Source organism: Nomia melanderi, chromosome 9 (genome assembly GCF_051020985.1).
Source record: "Nomia melanderi isolate GNS246 chromosome 9, iyNomMela1, whole genome shotgun sequence".
NCBI classification, from domain to species: domain Eukaryota; kingdom Metazoa; phylum Arthropoda; class Insecta; order Hymenoptera; family Halictidae; genus Nomia; species Nomia melanderi.
This window is the reverse complement of record NC_135007.1, coordinates 16,685,791-16,702,790: the sequence shown is the minus strand read 5'-3', so window position 1 is coordinate 16,702,790 and position 17,000 is coordinate 16,685,791. Positions and strand designations below refer to the sequence as shown.

The following is a 17,000-nucleotide window of genomic DNA, read 5'->3' as shown; positions in this document are numbered from 1 at the left end:
GGGGAGACCGGATCGAACGCGATCGTTTTTTACAACGTTCGCGTTTTTTCGCGCGACCGCCGATTGTAAACAGAAATTTCGAAACTCTCTTTTCCCGGGGTTCTTTTTCTTTTTTCTTTTTTTTTGTTTTTTTTTTGTTTTATTTCGTTCGTCCAGAAAATTTGCAGCGGCCACTCTCCCGCTGTTTTCCAGCGCCGCGCCAGAATTTCCCGTGGACGCGGACGGTTCCGCGATTTTCCCGGCGATTCGAGCGCGCCCGTTATTGCGCCAGCGTGTCCATAAATGAAACGTTATCGCCGACGCGGCGTCGCGTTGTAAATTCCGGAAGCGCGAACGGTGATGGGAGTAGAATGGAACCGTGGCTGGGGAAAAATCCGTTGGACGCGTTCGACGACGTGTTCTTTGGTTTCGACGTTTATTCGGAGAATTATCGGGCTTTCGTTGGGAATGTCGCGCGGTACGGCCGACGCGAATGGCGCGGGCTGGATGATCCGGGTGTAAAGGGCAACTGTTGCGAGAGAATTCGCCGGCATGCATGAACGTCGAAGGCTTTTCGGGATGTTAGCGATTGGCGGACGCGAGAGAGAATAGGGATAAATTGACTAGCGAAGGATGATCAATTACTTTGGCAGAAATCGATATGCGTGAGGGTTGCACAAACATTTCTCTAAAGAGAAGTCCATTCGATAGGCGAGATTGATCACTTAACCCGTTAGCTGTGATTGACGAGTACGGCCACGAAGGAATGGCAATATTTTGCGGTACGTTAAGAATATTAGAAAATGAATAATAAAGTATATGAATAATTATTAAAGTAAATTTCAGTACACGCTTCTCGTAGAAGTCACAGCTAACTCGTTGAGGATAGTCGCTCGAAAGCCAAAGAGGTCGAGTCGATTTTTCGATATTTTCTGATTTGAGTACGTTCCAATGAAGTAAATTGTTCTGGATGAAATACCTTCGTAGTTTAACATATTGTCCAATCATTTCAAAAGCCGAAACATTAATTTTCTCAATGTTTCTTTTCCACACCGAACCGCAATGACTTCCGAGCGGCTCACGTCAGGCGTCGATCTTAATCGCGAAAATCCGAATACGTCAGCCACGGATTAGCCGCGTCGGCTCGTTAATCCCGTTTTCCGAACTGGCCCGGAGGCGCAATGGCGTCGCAATTACGACTCGCGCAGCCTCAAACGAACCTGCCCCGGCTACGCGAGGCCCGGTCCAATGAAAATTGAACGGTAACACGCGCAGGCCAGACCTTACGGGCGTCCGCGGGAATAACCCCGAAATTACCGGAGACCATTATCTCCGAAATTCCGGGAGGCGAATTCAATTCCGTCGGAATTTTACGGCCAGCCGCGGATTACGCGCGGACACTAACGTGTTCCCGAACCGCGGATATTAAACGCGCTCCGTTCGGACGTCTGCTCCAAACAAACGGCACTTTTACGCCTCGTCCGGCTTTAAATATAACCGAAGTTTCCGTTCATATTCCTTCGGAAGCTTCCTCCGTATTTCCTGCTTACTTCTCCGGAAGCGTTCTCTCGGGAGTGTCGCTTAATTATAATCGAATCGGGATATTGCTGCTTCCTGTTGATTCACCGATAGAAGCTCACCCCGTTTCTCACAATTAGCTTCCGAATGGGAGAATCAAATTTCAAATCGTCACGGTATTTCGCAGCAGAACGATTCTATCTATTTAGCCCCGGTGATCCAGATATTACGATGTATCGCCGAGGAAACCGACCCTGTTTCTAAGAGAATCCATTTCTCAACGAAAGAAATCGCGTCGAGCTCGGAACTGCGGTTACTTAACGCGAGGCGAATTATCAGCGTGTCTCCCGTTCGCCGGTGTACCCGCTGTATTAGCCATAAAACTCACCCCATTTCGGAAAGAAAAGCCCCGAGGCTTAAACGCGGCCGACCAACAGCAATACGTTCCTCCGCAAACAGTCCCCGAGGCAAGCGTCGACGGATAATCCGGATTGAACACGGTTAATCTGCCGCCGCGGCGGTAGCATGCAAGGCTAGCTGGTCGATTGTTTTAAATCCCCTTCTGTCGCTCTTCTTCTTCTTCTTCCGACCGGTCCTCCTAGTTCGTCCGCCTCGTCTCGATGCCCGGCGAACGCGTGCGGTTCCGGACGCATCGAGAGTTCCGCGAGACGAGGGAAGAAAGGCAAAGGTTGGATCGATTAGCTGCCTGCCAGCTACGCGGCATCTTTCCACCCCTCGCCGCCATTTGCAACCCGACACCGGCCAACTGATCATCGGTCGACAGGGCTGCACGCGTGTTTCAGTCACCGGAGTCCTGCGCCTTGGAATACTCGCTTACTGAGCAACGGGCACTTTCTCGGAAATATTGAAGTCGCGGACTGTTAATTAATTGAATTAGAGTCTGTGACGAGTGGTATTTACAGTATAGCAAACCTTCGATAAATAAATTCGAGTGCTTAAATAATAGAGGAAAAGATTCACCGATCAAATCGTTTGTACGTCATAGTATTCCAAATATGAAAGTTTAACCTCATCGAAGCGTCGGCATTCGTTCTCAAAGGGTTAATAGTATTTCTGATATCTCTGCACTCGGTATACTTAATAATTTCAATATAGGTTACTAGGAATTCCTTAGAATCTCGAAATACATCGGAACCTTCTCTTACCAATAATTAGCAACGACAGTCCCATTCACTATCTTCTACAAACCCGAATTCCAACTATAAATTAGCAACGACGCATCCTCAATATAACAAATCGAATTCAAAGCCAAAAGGATTACAGTCCCTCGAAAGACCTCGTTGCTCACGAAAGCGACCCGTTTCCCAAGACAACATTCGATCGCAGTTCCTCGCGTATTCCGGGCCTCGCCGTCGTCGCGACTAGAAGCTCGTAGCAAGGGGATGAAGAAAACAGCCGACAGAGTTAAGCCTTCCCTCTCCCAATTTTCCGCGCGTATTTCGATTATTCCCGATTTTCCTACCCGCTCGATGAACCGAACACGGCCGGAGACACCGTCCCGTGTCGCTCGAAGCTCTCTTCCGGCGCCGTTTACCCCGTTCCCCCTGAATCCCCTTTCTCTTTACGCCGAAGCTCGCGTGACTGAAGCATCTCCGGACAGGACGACGTTTTCAAGCGCCTATCCCGCCGGATCGACCCCGCTCTTCCGACCAACCCCCTGTCGGCACCGTGCTAACCCCTTCTCGGAAGACCCTGCACGCTTCTCTGATCTATCTCTCTCCGATCTATGTTTCTCTATGGATCTCTGTTTTTCTGGTCCCTTATTCTTCTTCGCGCGGCCGCGTTCGGGTTAAAGGAGACCAGATGAATTCGAGCTCGGCTTTTTCGGTTGATCGCTAATCTTCGTGCCGTTCGCGAATAGACTGATCATCGCGGAATGAAAGTGCTCGGTAAGGTACATATAATATTCTTTATCGAATTGTTGAACATTTCTGTAAATACCTGGTTGTCGGATACTCTGCAAAATAGTTTTCGAAGCTTCTACGCAAGATTAACCCTTTGCGGAAGATTCTTTAAACTATACGAAATCTGCAGATTCTGCAGAATTGCATATGGTGCTTAAATAATATAGAATCAGAGAACTGCGCATTGGTTTCTCGCTGTTTGAGTAGTTAGATCATTTGTTTGCAACTTAGTACGAGAAAGATGGCAGTTTGATCTCGGCGAAGTGTCGACATCCGTCCGCGAAGGGTTAAGCTAATTGAACTTTGAGAATCCCGGAATCCTCGGGAGAAAGTAATCCGCTTGGAAATGATTTAGGAGGGTATAAGAATATTCCTTGCGTATCTGGAGCTGACTGTTCTCGGAAAACTTGAACGTTGTACCATGAAAATGTCTAAACTCGCTCGTCTCCTTTACACTGGAACGCTGGCACGCTGCGAGAATCATTCCCCAGGGACACGAATCGATAGTCAAGCCCAGTAGAAGGACAGTGAACACGAAAGTAAAGCCGAGCAGCGCAAAAGTGCATCGAAACGCGCACCCCAGCAGCATAATCGTAATCGAGAGCTCATCGTTTCTTTCACGAGGCCACGTCTGTCCCCCGATGTTTCGCCGACACTCCTCCGCTCTGTTTTCTCCTCGATTTGCCTCGTGTCTCTTAATCGTTTTACGTTTCCCCCTCCCACTTGAACAGTTTCTTTCGTTCTTTCTGTCTTTGTTTTATGTTCCGTTCGTTTTCCTTTCTTTCTTTCTTTCTTTCTTTCTTTCTTTCTTTCTTTTCTCCGTCTCTGTCTCGTCTTTCTGTCTTTCTGTCTGTCTACTCGCTATCTATCTCTATCTATATTTCTATGTGTCTTTTTTCTGTCTGTTTCAAGCGACTCGCCCAGCCTTGCCCGGCGAACCAGAATCCTTTTCTGTTCTCCAGAATTACTTTTTTTCGCGCATGCTAATAGTGTCAAGTAGAGAACCTAGAATTATATATAGACTAATTTTTAACTATACGATCGATCGGAGGTCGTGCGAGAAATCCATCATCGACGATTCCGAATTCCATTTTTGGATTCGGTTAATGTTTCAGAATGTTTTTATACTATTTTCTGTATACTCTTGCTTGTTCGATGTTATTGTTAACTCGAGTGTATCGATATAACTCGCATCGTATTTAGAATTCGTTCGTTTCCTCGTACCGGAGATGATCGACGAGCCTCGCACGACCGACGAAAATGTTTATTAATCAAACGTTCTTCTTAATCAGTTTTTGCAGGTAGCTTCTATGTAGCGGCGTGTTAATTACCCGCGAACTAAACGATATACTTTCCCCGAACGTCCGACGTGACGGTCTCGCTCTATCGAGATTACTTTCCCGAACCCCCGACACTTGTCTCGAACACTACCGATGTCTCGATGGCTCGATACCGTTAAAAAGAACGAGACGAGAAGAAAAAAAAAGAAACGAAATGAAAACATTCCCCGCCACGTAGAAAGTAATCACGAAGTTTCCGGGGCGGGGGCGGTCTGCGTGACTTCGAGGATCAAACGGGAAGTTCCGCGGTATTTTGATAAAGAAATCCACGTTCACGGGATCGTTGATGCCGCAACGCTCGAGGAAAGAAAATCTTGAAACTTCCGCCCGGAATCTTCTCGCGATTCCTCGGTCGGTCTATTCTTTCGTTCGAATGCGAATCGCTTGCAATCTTCGGGATTATTCTTCGATCTCTTTACACCTTTCAAATGTAGATTCTTTTATGCATAGGTCTTAGCTTACGTTCGCGTCGAAACATTCAAACGAAAAGAACAGTTTAAACGTTTTGGATTCAGACTTCGGCATTCAAAATTTCTACATTTCGAACGCTTACGCGAAGAACCGGTTGAATGTCGTACAACTGATCGAGACGAACGCGATATTAGTCTTCAATTATTGTAAATGACGTTCATCGATTTGATTTTTGCTAGAAATTTTTCAAGAAATATTCATCGATGAACAAGGGAAACGCAGACCGCCCGTGTTTTCTACTAACGAATCACCTTCTTACGCTTTCAGTGCCCACCGTTTACTATTTAACCGATAAATATCTATCTCATCCATTCGATCTCCATCGAGTCCGATTCGAGGATCTCCGACGAGTCCCATCGAGCCCGCGCTATCGGGGATCTCGTTGCCAATCCCGAAAAATTCTTCCGGTCGACGATTCCCCGGCTTCATCTTCTCCGTTTCCCGCGGGATCGTAAAATCCGGGCGCGCCGGGCCCGCGTTTACCGCTATTACGGCGAACGTTTCCGTGTCAGCAACCGCCGCGGCGCGACTATATTCTCAACCGTTCGATAAAACGCTCGAGCGCGTCCCGCGTTTCGCGAAAATAACTCCACGGGATTCCCGGGAGTTCGAGATCCGAGCGGTTCCGGTTCCCTGCCTCGAAATTCCGCGAAACAATGGGACTCGCGGAAAGATCCGCGGAGATCTTGGTCGGATATCTTCGAAATTGGACGACAGACTCGCACAGAATTCTTAATTACACGTCAGCGAACGAATCTGGAGAGAAAACTGAGATAGATGCACGGTTGATTCGAATTTTGCACTCGTAGCTTTGGCAGTTACGCTGAAATCAAAATGGCCGCGCCTTGAGAGTCCTGGAACACTTCTGATTCGATTTTTGTTTATAGTACAGTTTATCGCGGTTTTCTAGCTATCGTTTTACATTCTCTCCCGGAAGGTGGATATATTTAGTTACTTTTTGAAACGTTTTGCGTAGATTATTCGGCGAGTTTGATGATGTAAAGTAGCGAGGTGGCTACGTCACGTGATCCACCGGTCGCCATCTTTGACTCGTGATATATGAAACGAACCTCCGTATTAGCTCTTTGCCAAACATTTTTCTCTTCCTTTATGCTGTGGATTCGGAAATATTGATGTGAAATTAAGAATGAAGTTTTTTATGAAAGAGTGGGCTCAAAAGAAGTAAACTCTCCGCCACGCTGCTCTAAATACAATAACAATGTAGCTAATAATCTGGTAGCCCCGTTGATCCTCAAGATACGTAAAACGTAAAGTTGATTCCGCCCTAACGCCACGATTTTTAGCCCACTCTGTACTTTTTAAAAATAAAAATGCCCGAAGCGTCTCTCGGTACGCGAGCAACGAAACGCGTCAGACAACGGAATCAAGTGGAAACTTTGCGACGAGAACGATGCGTACCGAGGGACCCGGGCGAATTTTCTAAACTCTAAACGCACACGCTTGACTTGAATGCCACTTACGCTGTGCACTCTTTTTCTTGTCTGTTCTATGTGTTCTTTTCTTTACGCCACATTCTACAACCACCAACCAACCATCACCAACTACCACCAACTACCACTATCAACCATTCGAAACCAAAAAAAAAAAAAAAAAATAAAAAAACCAATCAAAATTACCGGAACTGAAAAAAAAATCTGTGTAACGATCGAAACCTCCTTCATCGGACTGTTCGAACGATCTGTCGAATGAAAATCGATCACGGGACAAATTCTCGATCTATATGTATATTATACATCTCCGCCTCTCTTTATCTCTTCTCTTCGGCCGCATTGACGCTGCTCTCACATTGTTGGTTACTTCTGTCCTTTTACTTACGTCCACGCTCACCATCGGTAAAACGACCATGGTCACCATGGCCGCCATGGTAACCCGATGGTAACTCGACGGTCTGGTCCGAAAACGACCCCACCTACCATCGCGTACGGTGAGTTCCTTCTCTGTTGAAAGTGCGCATAGATCTCGATCGCGGGGGATCCATGGGAGGCCTAATCTCGACGGCGGTCCCCATTCAATTTCAGTAAAGATCCTCTTATTCTAGTCGTTGATTATCGAGCTTCTCATCTCGAGGATTCAATAATTGGTACCAAGATAGTCTCGGTCTATCTTCGAAGATCAACTCCCGATGATTGGAGCTCGTTTGTAGAATCTCGAGGAAGATATCGACGTCTCGACGGAGGATAATGACAATTTTCTGCCGGGTTTTCGTTCGAATTGAAGATAGTTTGAACAACGCGTAATTGGATAGCTGTTCGATGAAGCAGTTAGGCCTCCCAGCCTCAATCCCCCGCGAGTCGACCACGCAAAACGAAATAGGAGCACGTTTTGCACCCAATGGCCTTCGCCGAGGCTCGAAACAGATTTTTTTTTGGACAAGACACGTCGAAGATAGGGTGGAACTTATTAACATTTGGTTATAAGTTTTGTATATTATTAAGAGGTCGTCTTAAAGTTTCCTCTCGAGAAACAGTGAAGAACAGCGTGAACGAAGCAATGTTAAATACTAGAGTCTTAAGTACATTCTACAATTTTTTTTTAACGTCTTTAACCCGATCTCCGACGTCCAAAAGACACCGACCAAAGAGCGCCATTGGGTACGCGAAGGCTTCCTACCGTTGACAAACGAAAACCGCGTGAAATGGCATCGACGAAACCACATAGGCGTCGCAACGAAGGCTTTCGAAACTCTCCGGTGGAGTCTGTTCGCAGTGGCGGCGCCTATGGTCGTGGAAAGTCACGGAGATCCATCGGAACAGCACCGCGAGAATCATCTGTCCCGAAAAATCGACGCGCCGAACCAGCGGAAGCTCGTCTCCCGGTGACCAGCAGTCGTCGATCTCTTAAAAACTTCACGATTCGACGATCTTCTCCTTTCATTCTCGCGAGGATCGCGCGGACGCGTCGCGTTTGCTGAGAAATCGAGCTGCGCCAGTTAGAGACGCTATCAAAGAAGTAACGGATCGCTAGTGGCCGCGCGTGAAAAGCGTTTTTCAGCTGGGATCGCATCAATTCGAGGGATCGTTTCGTTCGATCCGGTTCCGTTCGATAAAATACCGTTCCCCCTCGAGTTTAATCCGCGAGAATCGTCGGACGACGCTATTGCACGATGGATCTCCGTTTCTGGGACTCGGTGCCGAGCTCGAACACCTTATGATAAATGTTAGCTCGGTAGAAGACTGTCGCAATGACGGCTGCAATTCAGGAAAGAAGGATTATAGGAAGATCCTCGTATTTCCTTGGAAACGGTCTATTCCTTCGAGGAGAAGCAGCGATTAACGATCGTTTAAAAGAATTGTCGCTCTGATCGAATGTTCGCTTTAAAGACGGGCTAGATGATTCAGAACTTTTCGTTCCTTGATCTCGCTAAGATTCTCGTGCGATTTTATAATACTACAGGGGTTTCGAATGTCTCGTCGATCGGGGATTCGGTCGATCGACGCGGATCTCCGATCGAAGGGACGCAGATTACCCGAACGTCATTGCGACAGGCCACTCGTGCGTGATCATGCGCTGACACGTAAATGTCTAGAGAGCAAAAGGCTTGATCTGTTGTACAAATTAGTAGTGACGTACGTCGTTGTATGTGCCGCATCGTCCTTCTCGTCAGAACCGCAGGATCCAAGGGATGATCGATGAATAGCGTGTACATATTCGCTCAGCCGGGAATCGGAATTCATTTAGTCGACTGTTGCGACGCTGACGTTACGCTGTCCTGAACACTCGGAGAGCTCGGAGCTATCCGCGATAGAGCAACGCTACGAGGACACGAATTCGATTTTCAAGCCCCTGCCGGGACGGAACGGGGTTCTCCGATTCGCGTCGACGTTCCACGCGAATTTCGCGATGTTAAAAGATCGTTAGGGTCTCGCAGAAATGGTCCTTCGCGAGAAATTCGAACGCGTTGCTTCGATTGATCCGTTAGAGGCTGCGTTGTTTCGAAGCCTTCGCGTTTTCGTGACGCAGATTGAAGCTAGTTCTCGCCAGCGTTGGGCGACGCTTAATTCGAGTGAAAAAATTAGAGCGACGGGTAGATAGTGTTCGAATCGTCATCGAAGAACTCCGAATACTGGCTCGTTATTCGAAGTGTTTCTATTTTCTATATTTCGCCTGTTACCGCGTAATTCTCCGTTGTGCCGAACATTAAATCCGAAAGCCTATTATTAGTCTTTAATGAATTGGTAATCAGCGTATTGTTAACCAGCGTTCCGCGTTGAATCAACGGAACACGCGTCGAATCACGGAATATCGGGCCAAAATCATTTGCATTGCCGGCCGAATAAATAAACAGCGGATTGTTTGAATAAACACTGCGAATAACGAACAATTATTATTCGTACGAAGTATTCCGATTACCTTGGACAAACGTTCGAAAATAACGCCCAACCCTGGTACTCCCGAGCAGTGACGAATTGCCCGATTTGCTGTAGCAACCCCGCAACCCCCGGCGTCCGGAGACTCGACTCGCGAATGGTTAGGGGAGCGGAAAGGCAAAAACACCGGGACGATATTTTCACGTACGTCGACTCGTGTGGAGATCTTGTAGACACTCGTGACTAATACGTGTCGTGCCGTGTCGTTTCGTGTCGTGTCGTGTCGTGTCGTGTCGTGTCGTGTCGTGTCGTGTCCCGCATTCAAAGTTTCTCGAGAGTAGGGAAGAAATCGAAACATGGAACAGAGGCGCAGACGAAATACCCGCGACCAGTCTCGAATTCAGAACGAGAAAGAAAAAAGAGGTCCGCAGCGGAGGATCGATTCCCCGGTAAACGTGCCGCTGCGATAACGATATTCGATGGGCTCTCGAGCCACTCCGATCCCCGTGGAATCGGGAACTTCGACCCCCTCGCGCGCAGCCACTCGCATTTAGCCAAGTAGCAGCCGATAGCTCGCTTCTTAACCCGCAACCGTGCGTTTGGAATTTTTCAGACGCCCTCCAACCCGCGTAACTGTCGCTTTGTTAGTTAAATCATTGGATAATTACCGATTATCGCTACTAATTCGATGCCGGTGGTTCTCGTTCCGTTAACTGGGCAATTGTGATTGTATAGTCGCGCGTTGGATGATATTTTTCGAGTGGGCAATGATTTAAGAAGTTATTAATTCAAAGAAGATTTAGGAAAGTTCGAAATCAACGGCGAAAGGTTATATTGAGCAATTAAAGGATTTTCTAGACTTCGAAGGGGTTTTTGGAATATTCACGGGAAAGCCGGGGCGAATTAATCACGCGGGATCGTGAAATATTACGCAGACATTTTTTAAAGTATTCATGGGTTAATTTCGGGCTCCCCGCGGACGCTTTCGTCCCGATGTTATATTATACAATTACAATTGCGGATTAGGTTTAATAACGGGCCGTCGCTCGCGCCGCGCCACGCGCGATTATAATTATTATGCACGGCGTAACTAAAACGCTAGACGGGAAGGTCCGACGGTCGAAAACTCGCTGGTTTTTAGGTCGCGCGAGCAATATCGTAGAACGGTCTGGCTATGGACCTCGTTCCAACAGGTCATCTCTTCGTTTTATCCTGTTTATGTAATATATACCGGTAGCCGGGATTTTATGCATTAATAAAGCGCGCGTCAACCGGCAACGCGACTTAAAACGGGAATTCGCTCGGGAAGCTGCCGTCGTATACTCGCGATAGTTGTAATTTTTGATAGTCAATAAACGAAAATTCGAAAGATTCTTGTGGTTCGCAAAATAAAATATTCCATCGGAAGAATTCAAAGGATATTCATAATACCGCTGTTCATCGAATTCAAAAACGACTCATTTACTTGACAATCGCATATCAAACAACGAATTCGAGAAGACAACCAACGAACGCCAACGATCGCGAAACAAAGGCGCGACGCGAGGACGGTGCGTATTAACAGATCCCGGGTAGGAATTGAGAACCACTGCGCTCCTCCGGCAGTCCAGGCAACCCGCCGCGCTCTCTGAAAACTCCCTAGGCCGCTTGTAATCGTATCCCACGGCGTTGGCGGTAGCTTCGTAGCGTGGATACGGGTCGAAACGAAAGAAACCAAGGTAAAACAAGCGAACGACGGCAACAACGATGAATAAACGATAGACTAAAAGAAAAAGAGACCGTGCAATGAACCGCCCAGCCAAGAAAATAGAACGAACGAAAGAGAAACGGAAAATAAAAGAAGTAAAAAGTAAAAAAAAAAGTAAAATGCGAACGAGAAAGTAGGCAAGTAGCGATGAATTAACCAACGGCGAGCGGTTTAAAGCGCCGCAGTGACCGACGGTGCGTACGTTTCTCGCGCTCAGCCTGCATGTGCATGCGACCTCTTTTTTTCTCTTGCATCCCCGTATTTTGTTTGCATAACTGAAGTATATATATATATACATACATATATGTATATATACGCACACGGACACGCACACACAGCCCCTGTATATGCAACCGGCGGCCTGCGCACGTATGTACACGCATATTTTTTATGCAACCGAATGGATGTGTCATATGTATATACATGTGTATATATATCTAGCCATATACATATATATGTATGTACGTACACGCAACGGCTTTCACGCGTGCACCCGTACGTAGCTGCGTGCATCTATATGCAATGAGCTTGTGCTATTATCCTCGTGCACACACAGACACTCTCTTTCTCTGTATATAGTTGTGTATATAGTACGGTCGAGCCTGCGTACACGCGGCGACGGGGACGCGCGCGAGCAATTTTCGCGGACGGAAGCTGGTGTCGTTAAGTAATCTTTTTGAGTACGGTGTCTTGAGAATGAATTTTCTTTGAACTTTCTGCGACCGGGAATACGCTCGTTAACCTGTCGCGCTGGAAAGACAGGCACGGCGAGATGTCTTTGTTCTGAAATTGCCAATCGCGTATTATTCGCATCGACAAAATTACAAAATCAGTGTACATGCCCGGTTATTATTAGATAGAAAAAACATAATTCCTTTTCGAGTATCTCCTGAAACTATTAATTACGAAGTTCACGTAAGATTCAAAACAATTGATGTTCGTTCATTTAAATCCTGATTAGAGCTCGAAAAATAGACGCTCCTATAATTGCACCAGTCGAAACACATTCACCAATAGACGTTCATAGAATTCGATACGCGTGAAATCGACGTTCCAGTGTCAAATTTGAATTGGCAATCGACCCGCTTCCGATACGCCGAAGATTCCGTCGCCGACGGCCCCGACGCCCGTTGTACGCCGGTGCCCGCTCGCGTTCGCCGGCCGTTCGCGTTGCAAGTCGATTCCGACGGTGTCGGGAACAAAAACCGACGGCGGTTTCCCCGGCGAGTCCGCGCGAGCGCTCGGGAGATCTCGTTGAAACCGTTCTCGAACGGGAACAGAGAGCGATCCGCGTTTCGTTCGCGACCGGCGAACCGTGCGTCGTTCCACTTCGGATGTAAAGTATTTCACTTAACGATTCCGCGTCTCGTTTTGTTCTCGTTCCGTTTTTTTTTCTCTCCGTTCGGTTTTCTCCTCGTTTCTTCGCTCGACGAGTTTTCCTCCCCGTTCCGCTCGGTTCTCGCGCGAAAGAACCTCGAGGCCGAGGAACGGGGACCGCGAGGATCGAACGAGGCCTACTGAAGATCGGCTCTGTTTTCCGAGAAGAATGAATTCGTCGCCGACGACGATCGCGAACGACGTGGCCACGGTCGATCGATTATTCAAGCAGGAAAGAAAGAGTTAACGATTGGTCCTGTACATCGAGTCTAATAAGCACCCGCTCGTGCACCGAGTTCTTGGCTGTAGTTTGCCGTTGCTGTTTTTGCCGTGAGAACCCGAGATTAACGAGTGACGAATCTTTGTTTTCTGGATTCTGTCTTTCTGTTCCGTTTTGATCTAATTTCACTTACCTTCTTAACAACATGTGATCACCGGTTAAGCTGTGGTATGAATAACGTAGTTCTCGGCGGAGATCGGATGCCTCCGGCGATCGAGATCGCGGAGGGGATCCCCGTGATCGCGATGTCGCGAAGGTCGCCGCGCGTTTTTAACGTATTTCGCTGTGAGTCTCTTATGAATTATACATTAATCTGCTCGTCCGTCTGTCGAATGTTATTCGAATCGATCTCGCGTTCAACGGTTTTTTCGAAGAGGACGTTTTAAAAGCGATTAGATCGACGTAGATTCGCTAGAGATATTAACAGCGGAGATTATTCGTAGAGGAGCAACGTGGAATTTTCGGTCCCCTTGGATCGAAGATCGAGACACCTTCGCGACTTCGTCGATCACAAAGAATATCGGATGGGATGTCGAGGCGACGCGGATCGTTCTAACCCGATGCGCTCCGTTTTCTAGGTGCAGCAGCCAATCTACGCAAGGAGGTGATCAGAAACAAGATCAGAGCTATTGGAAAGATGGCGCGTGTCTTCTCTGTCTTGAGGTGAGGCCGGATGTCTTCTTTATCGGTTAATCGAGTATTTTATCACTGGAACTTGTAACGAATGGTAGTCTAGAAATAGGTTGATACTTTAAATTACAATGTTCATTGCGTGACGTAACAGTTTATTCAATTGCTACGCTACATCGAATCGATTAAGTTTGTAATCTTCGACGCTCATTTGTGCATTCGACTGTTTCAGAGAAGAAAGCGAGAGCGTTTTACAGCTGAAGGGACTGACACCGACTGGAGCTTTGCCGCTTGGCGCGTTGTCTGGTGGCAAGACGTCCCTAAAAAACGGTAAACCTCGCTGCGAAGGAATTCATTATTTAAAGAACTCTCGGATGACTAATCGACGATCTCTATGCAAATTAACCCTATTTACAGACGTTTCTACTGTTCCTAGAAAACTACGTGCTCGTCTGTATAAATCGCGAAAATTCTATCTTCAAACTTTAAGTATTCCAATACATATTCGCACAACTGCACGAACCAACATCGACTTGATCCATTAAAATAATACTTAAAAAATCCAATACCCATCAAATTCACAGGTTCTCTACAGTGCTTCCATTTTTCTACACGCTAAAGTACAATCTCTATCGAACATTCCTCGTTAACGTCTACAAACCATTCAAAGGAATTCAACGTAACAGAAATCATTAATTCTAATTAATTCTACTAGCTCCTCCGAATATTACAGATCTTACAGGATATACGAGTCCCATACAAATATCACAGAATACTAAAACGAGCCGCGTAAAGTCGCAGCGAAATAAGATCCCGCGACGGAAGGCTTCTTTACCGAAAAATTCCGAGAAAATTCGATCCGGAAAATGTTCGATTCCCGTCGAAGAGTTTTCGCGCGGGCGTTCTATGAAAATGGTGACGATCGGTGCCCGTTGTTTCCCAGCTCTCCAAGGCTTCTCGCCGAACCACAAAATCACCTCGTTCGCCGAGGCGAAGGGTCTCGACGCCATAAACGAGAGGATGCCGCCAAGAAAGGACGCTCCGCCCACGCCAGTAAACGAGGAGAAACCCGTGATAAAGCCGTCGGCTCCTGCGGGAGACAAGCGGGACCACAACACACCGCAACCGCAATCGTGAGCCTCACACTCGTCCAATCAAGGTACACATCACGCCCACGTGGACGATCCTGACCGAGGGAGATATCACTCTCCGCTCTCGATCTTACTCTATCTCTCTATCTCTCTCTCTTTCTCTTTTCCCTTCCTCTTCTAACAATATTGGGTTGCATCGAAAATCTGGAGCGTTCATTCTTCTCTCTGACATAACATTCGAATACGATGCCGTTAAATTCGCGTTCAACGCTGGAACTACTAATGGAAAGTCAAATCGATTTTCACTCCAGTCTGATCAGCTGAGTGTTCCTTCGGTGATTCCTCGAAGAACTTTTACCTTTTCTATAATCGAGGAAGAATTTAGCAACTGCTCGTTTCAACCGGTTTAGTTCTAGCGTTAATGTATATTGGATCGATCTGAAACTGTTTTGAAATCTTCTTAATTCCGTTCTATCGAATGTCTGGAGATTGATAGAGGATACCGTGAACTTTCGATAGATTCGTTACTTTTGTAAGAGATTCTCCTGGTGCTTATCGGTATCTTAAAGCATTTAATAATACGATTCTGTTAAGAACTTGCCACGCGCCGAACGGCATCGTACACGAATCTAGAAAAAAGAACGCTACCGACTCACGGATCAGGATCTTTGGCCCCGCGACTCACGACCGGCGAACGGTCCTCTCGACCGGGGAATTCCGAGGGGAATCGTTCGCCGGACAGTCGAGAACGAATTCGGAAACGAATGTTTCGAGCCGGATCGAAGAGATTAGATTGCAATTGAATCAGAGGCTCGAGCAGCGACCAGGGAAAAGTTTCCACGAGTGATCGTGTATCGAGAACCCACTGCTGAAACAGCGTGTGTCGCCGACTAACATGCACACGCCGCGCAGGCTAACCCTCCGTCGACGCCACGGCTAACTTCAATAACAGACACGGCTTCGCGTGTTGTCCTGCACGCTCACAATCAGTGTGGAACACTTTGTCGACCGTGGATGCGTACCTTGTTAACACCGAAACCCCGGACGCTGTTACTTCGAATTAACGATTCGCCTCGGTGAAGAGCGACTAACCGATCGGACGAGGAAACACGACTCGGTAGCGATGTAAAGTGAAAAGAATCTGTAGACAGCTGAATCGATGAGAGATAAACTAAGCCGAGCCGGGGTTCTGGTGCCAGATAATTGTTGTTAATGGTAATCTATGTGTTAACCGACTGAATCTGATCCTTTCCCCGCGAGGTCGAACGTGGAGGCCCGTAACCTGTTTCCGTCGAGTTTTTATCGAAGAGAGTGCCCTTGACGAGCTGAGACTTACGCAAATACTTATGCATAAATACTTATGCAAATTCGTGTGATTCTCGCGACGCGAAGGATCGAGTAGAACTTCCTTTCTCTGTAATTTGTAATTTAGCTTGCACCGTTGCCAAGTGTTCCGCGATAAATTCGAGTTTCTATGGTTCGTGGTACAGAGGATGTTGTGAGTTGCCCTTCGGGCGTTTATCGGTTCACCGGGAAAATTCGCAGTCGATCGAGGCAGCTGTTCGACGTATGAACAGCCGGGACGATGTCTTGTTAATTCGCGAAGTCCGGTAAGCCAGCTCCGTAAATTGCGGCGCGTCTGCCGAACTTGCGGGACGTTCGTCGAAGTTCCGATATTGTCGCGGTAACTGTCCGCGACCCGATAGAATTAGAGGCAAAGTAGTTGCGGCCGTTTATTGTCAGGTCCCGGGCCACTGGATGCGCCCGGAAACGGTAGACACAGCCATTAACCCTCGAACGGCATCGCTCGAGTCCGTTTAAACCCGGCGTTCCGAATGTTTCGTCTGACTTCGCGTCTCCCATCGGCTAATTCGAGTCGCCGGTTTCCGGGTTAAGTCGAAAAAGGAGGTCGACGAGTCTGCTGGAAGCGGAACGCCCCGAGGTAGGACCACGTTTGAAATATAGACGGTAGAATCGTGACAGGGAAAGGATTAGAAGTAAACCAAAGACTACACCCTCTTCCTGCTCCCTGTGTCTCACGGTGTCTTCAAAACGAAGGCTACATGTGTGCGGCTCTGAAGTCAGCTCAAACTTGGTCCAACTTTGCAAAGTTGTCGAGTCCTAGATCAACTTGGAATCTTTCAACGCTAGAACTACCCGATCGGTCAAAGTGACCCATTCCTAATGTCACTTTTTCCAGTTCAGATAACGGCTTCTCTGAAAAGTACTAGAGAAACTAGTTTACCAGTACACAAACTGAATTGCAAACCAACTGTCGTCTCAATAATTCTGTCGAGGTTACAGTACAATTTCA

General features: G+C 47.2%; 1 protein-coding gene across 6 annotated transcripts in view; it reads left to right on the top strand.

The window, feature by feature from the left end:
- The window catches only part of LOC116432529 (uncharacterized), a 106,374-nt gene that overhangs the window by 76,160 nt on the left and 13,214 nt on the right, over positions 1-17,000 (top strand). For 2 of the 6 annotated variants that reach the window (XM_031989601.2, XM_031989605.2), the window contains 4 exons: positions 9,679-9,765; positions 13,544-13,628; positions 13,828-13,925; positions 14,539-14,754. In XM_031989601.2, the coding sequence (XP_031845461.1) occupies positions 9,679-9,765; positions 13,544-13,628; positions 13,828-13,925; positions 14,539-14,732 (464 nt within the window). In that variant the 3' untranslated portion in view covers positions 14,733-14,754. The remainder of the gene's footprint in view (positions 1-9,678; positions 9,766-13,543; positions 13,629-13,827; positions 13,926-14,538; positions 14,755-17,000) is intronic. The other 4 variants (XM_031989606.2, XM_031989604.2, XM_031989603.2 and 1 more) reach the window with 3 other exon arrangements.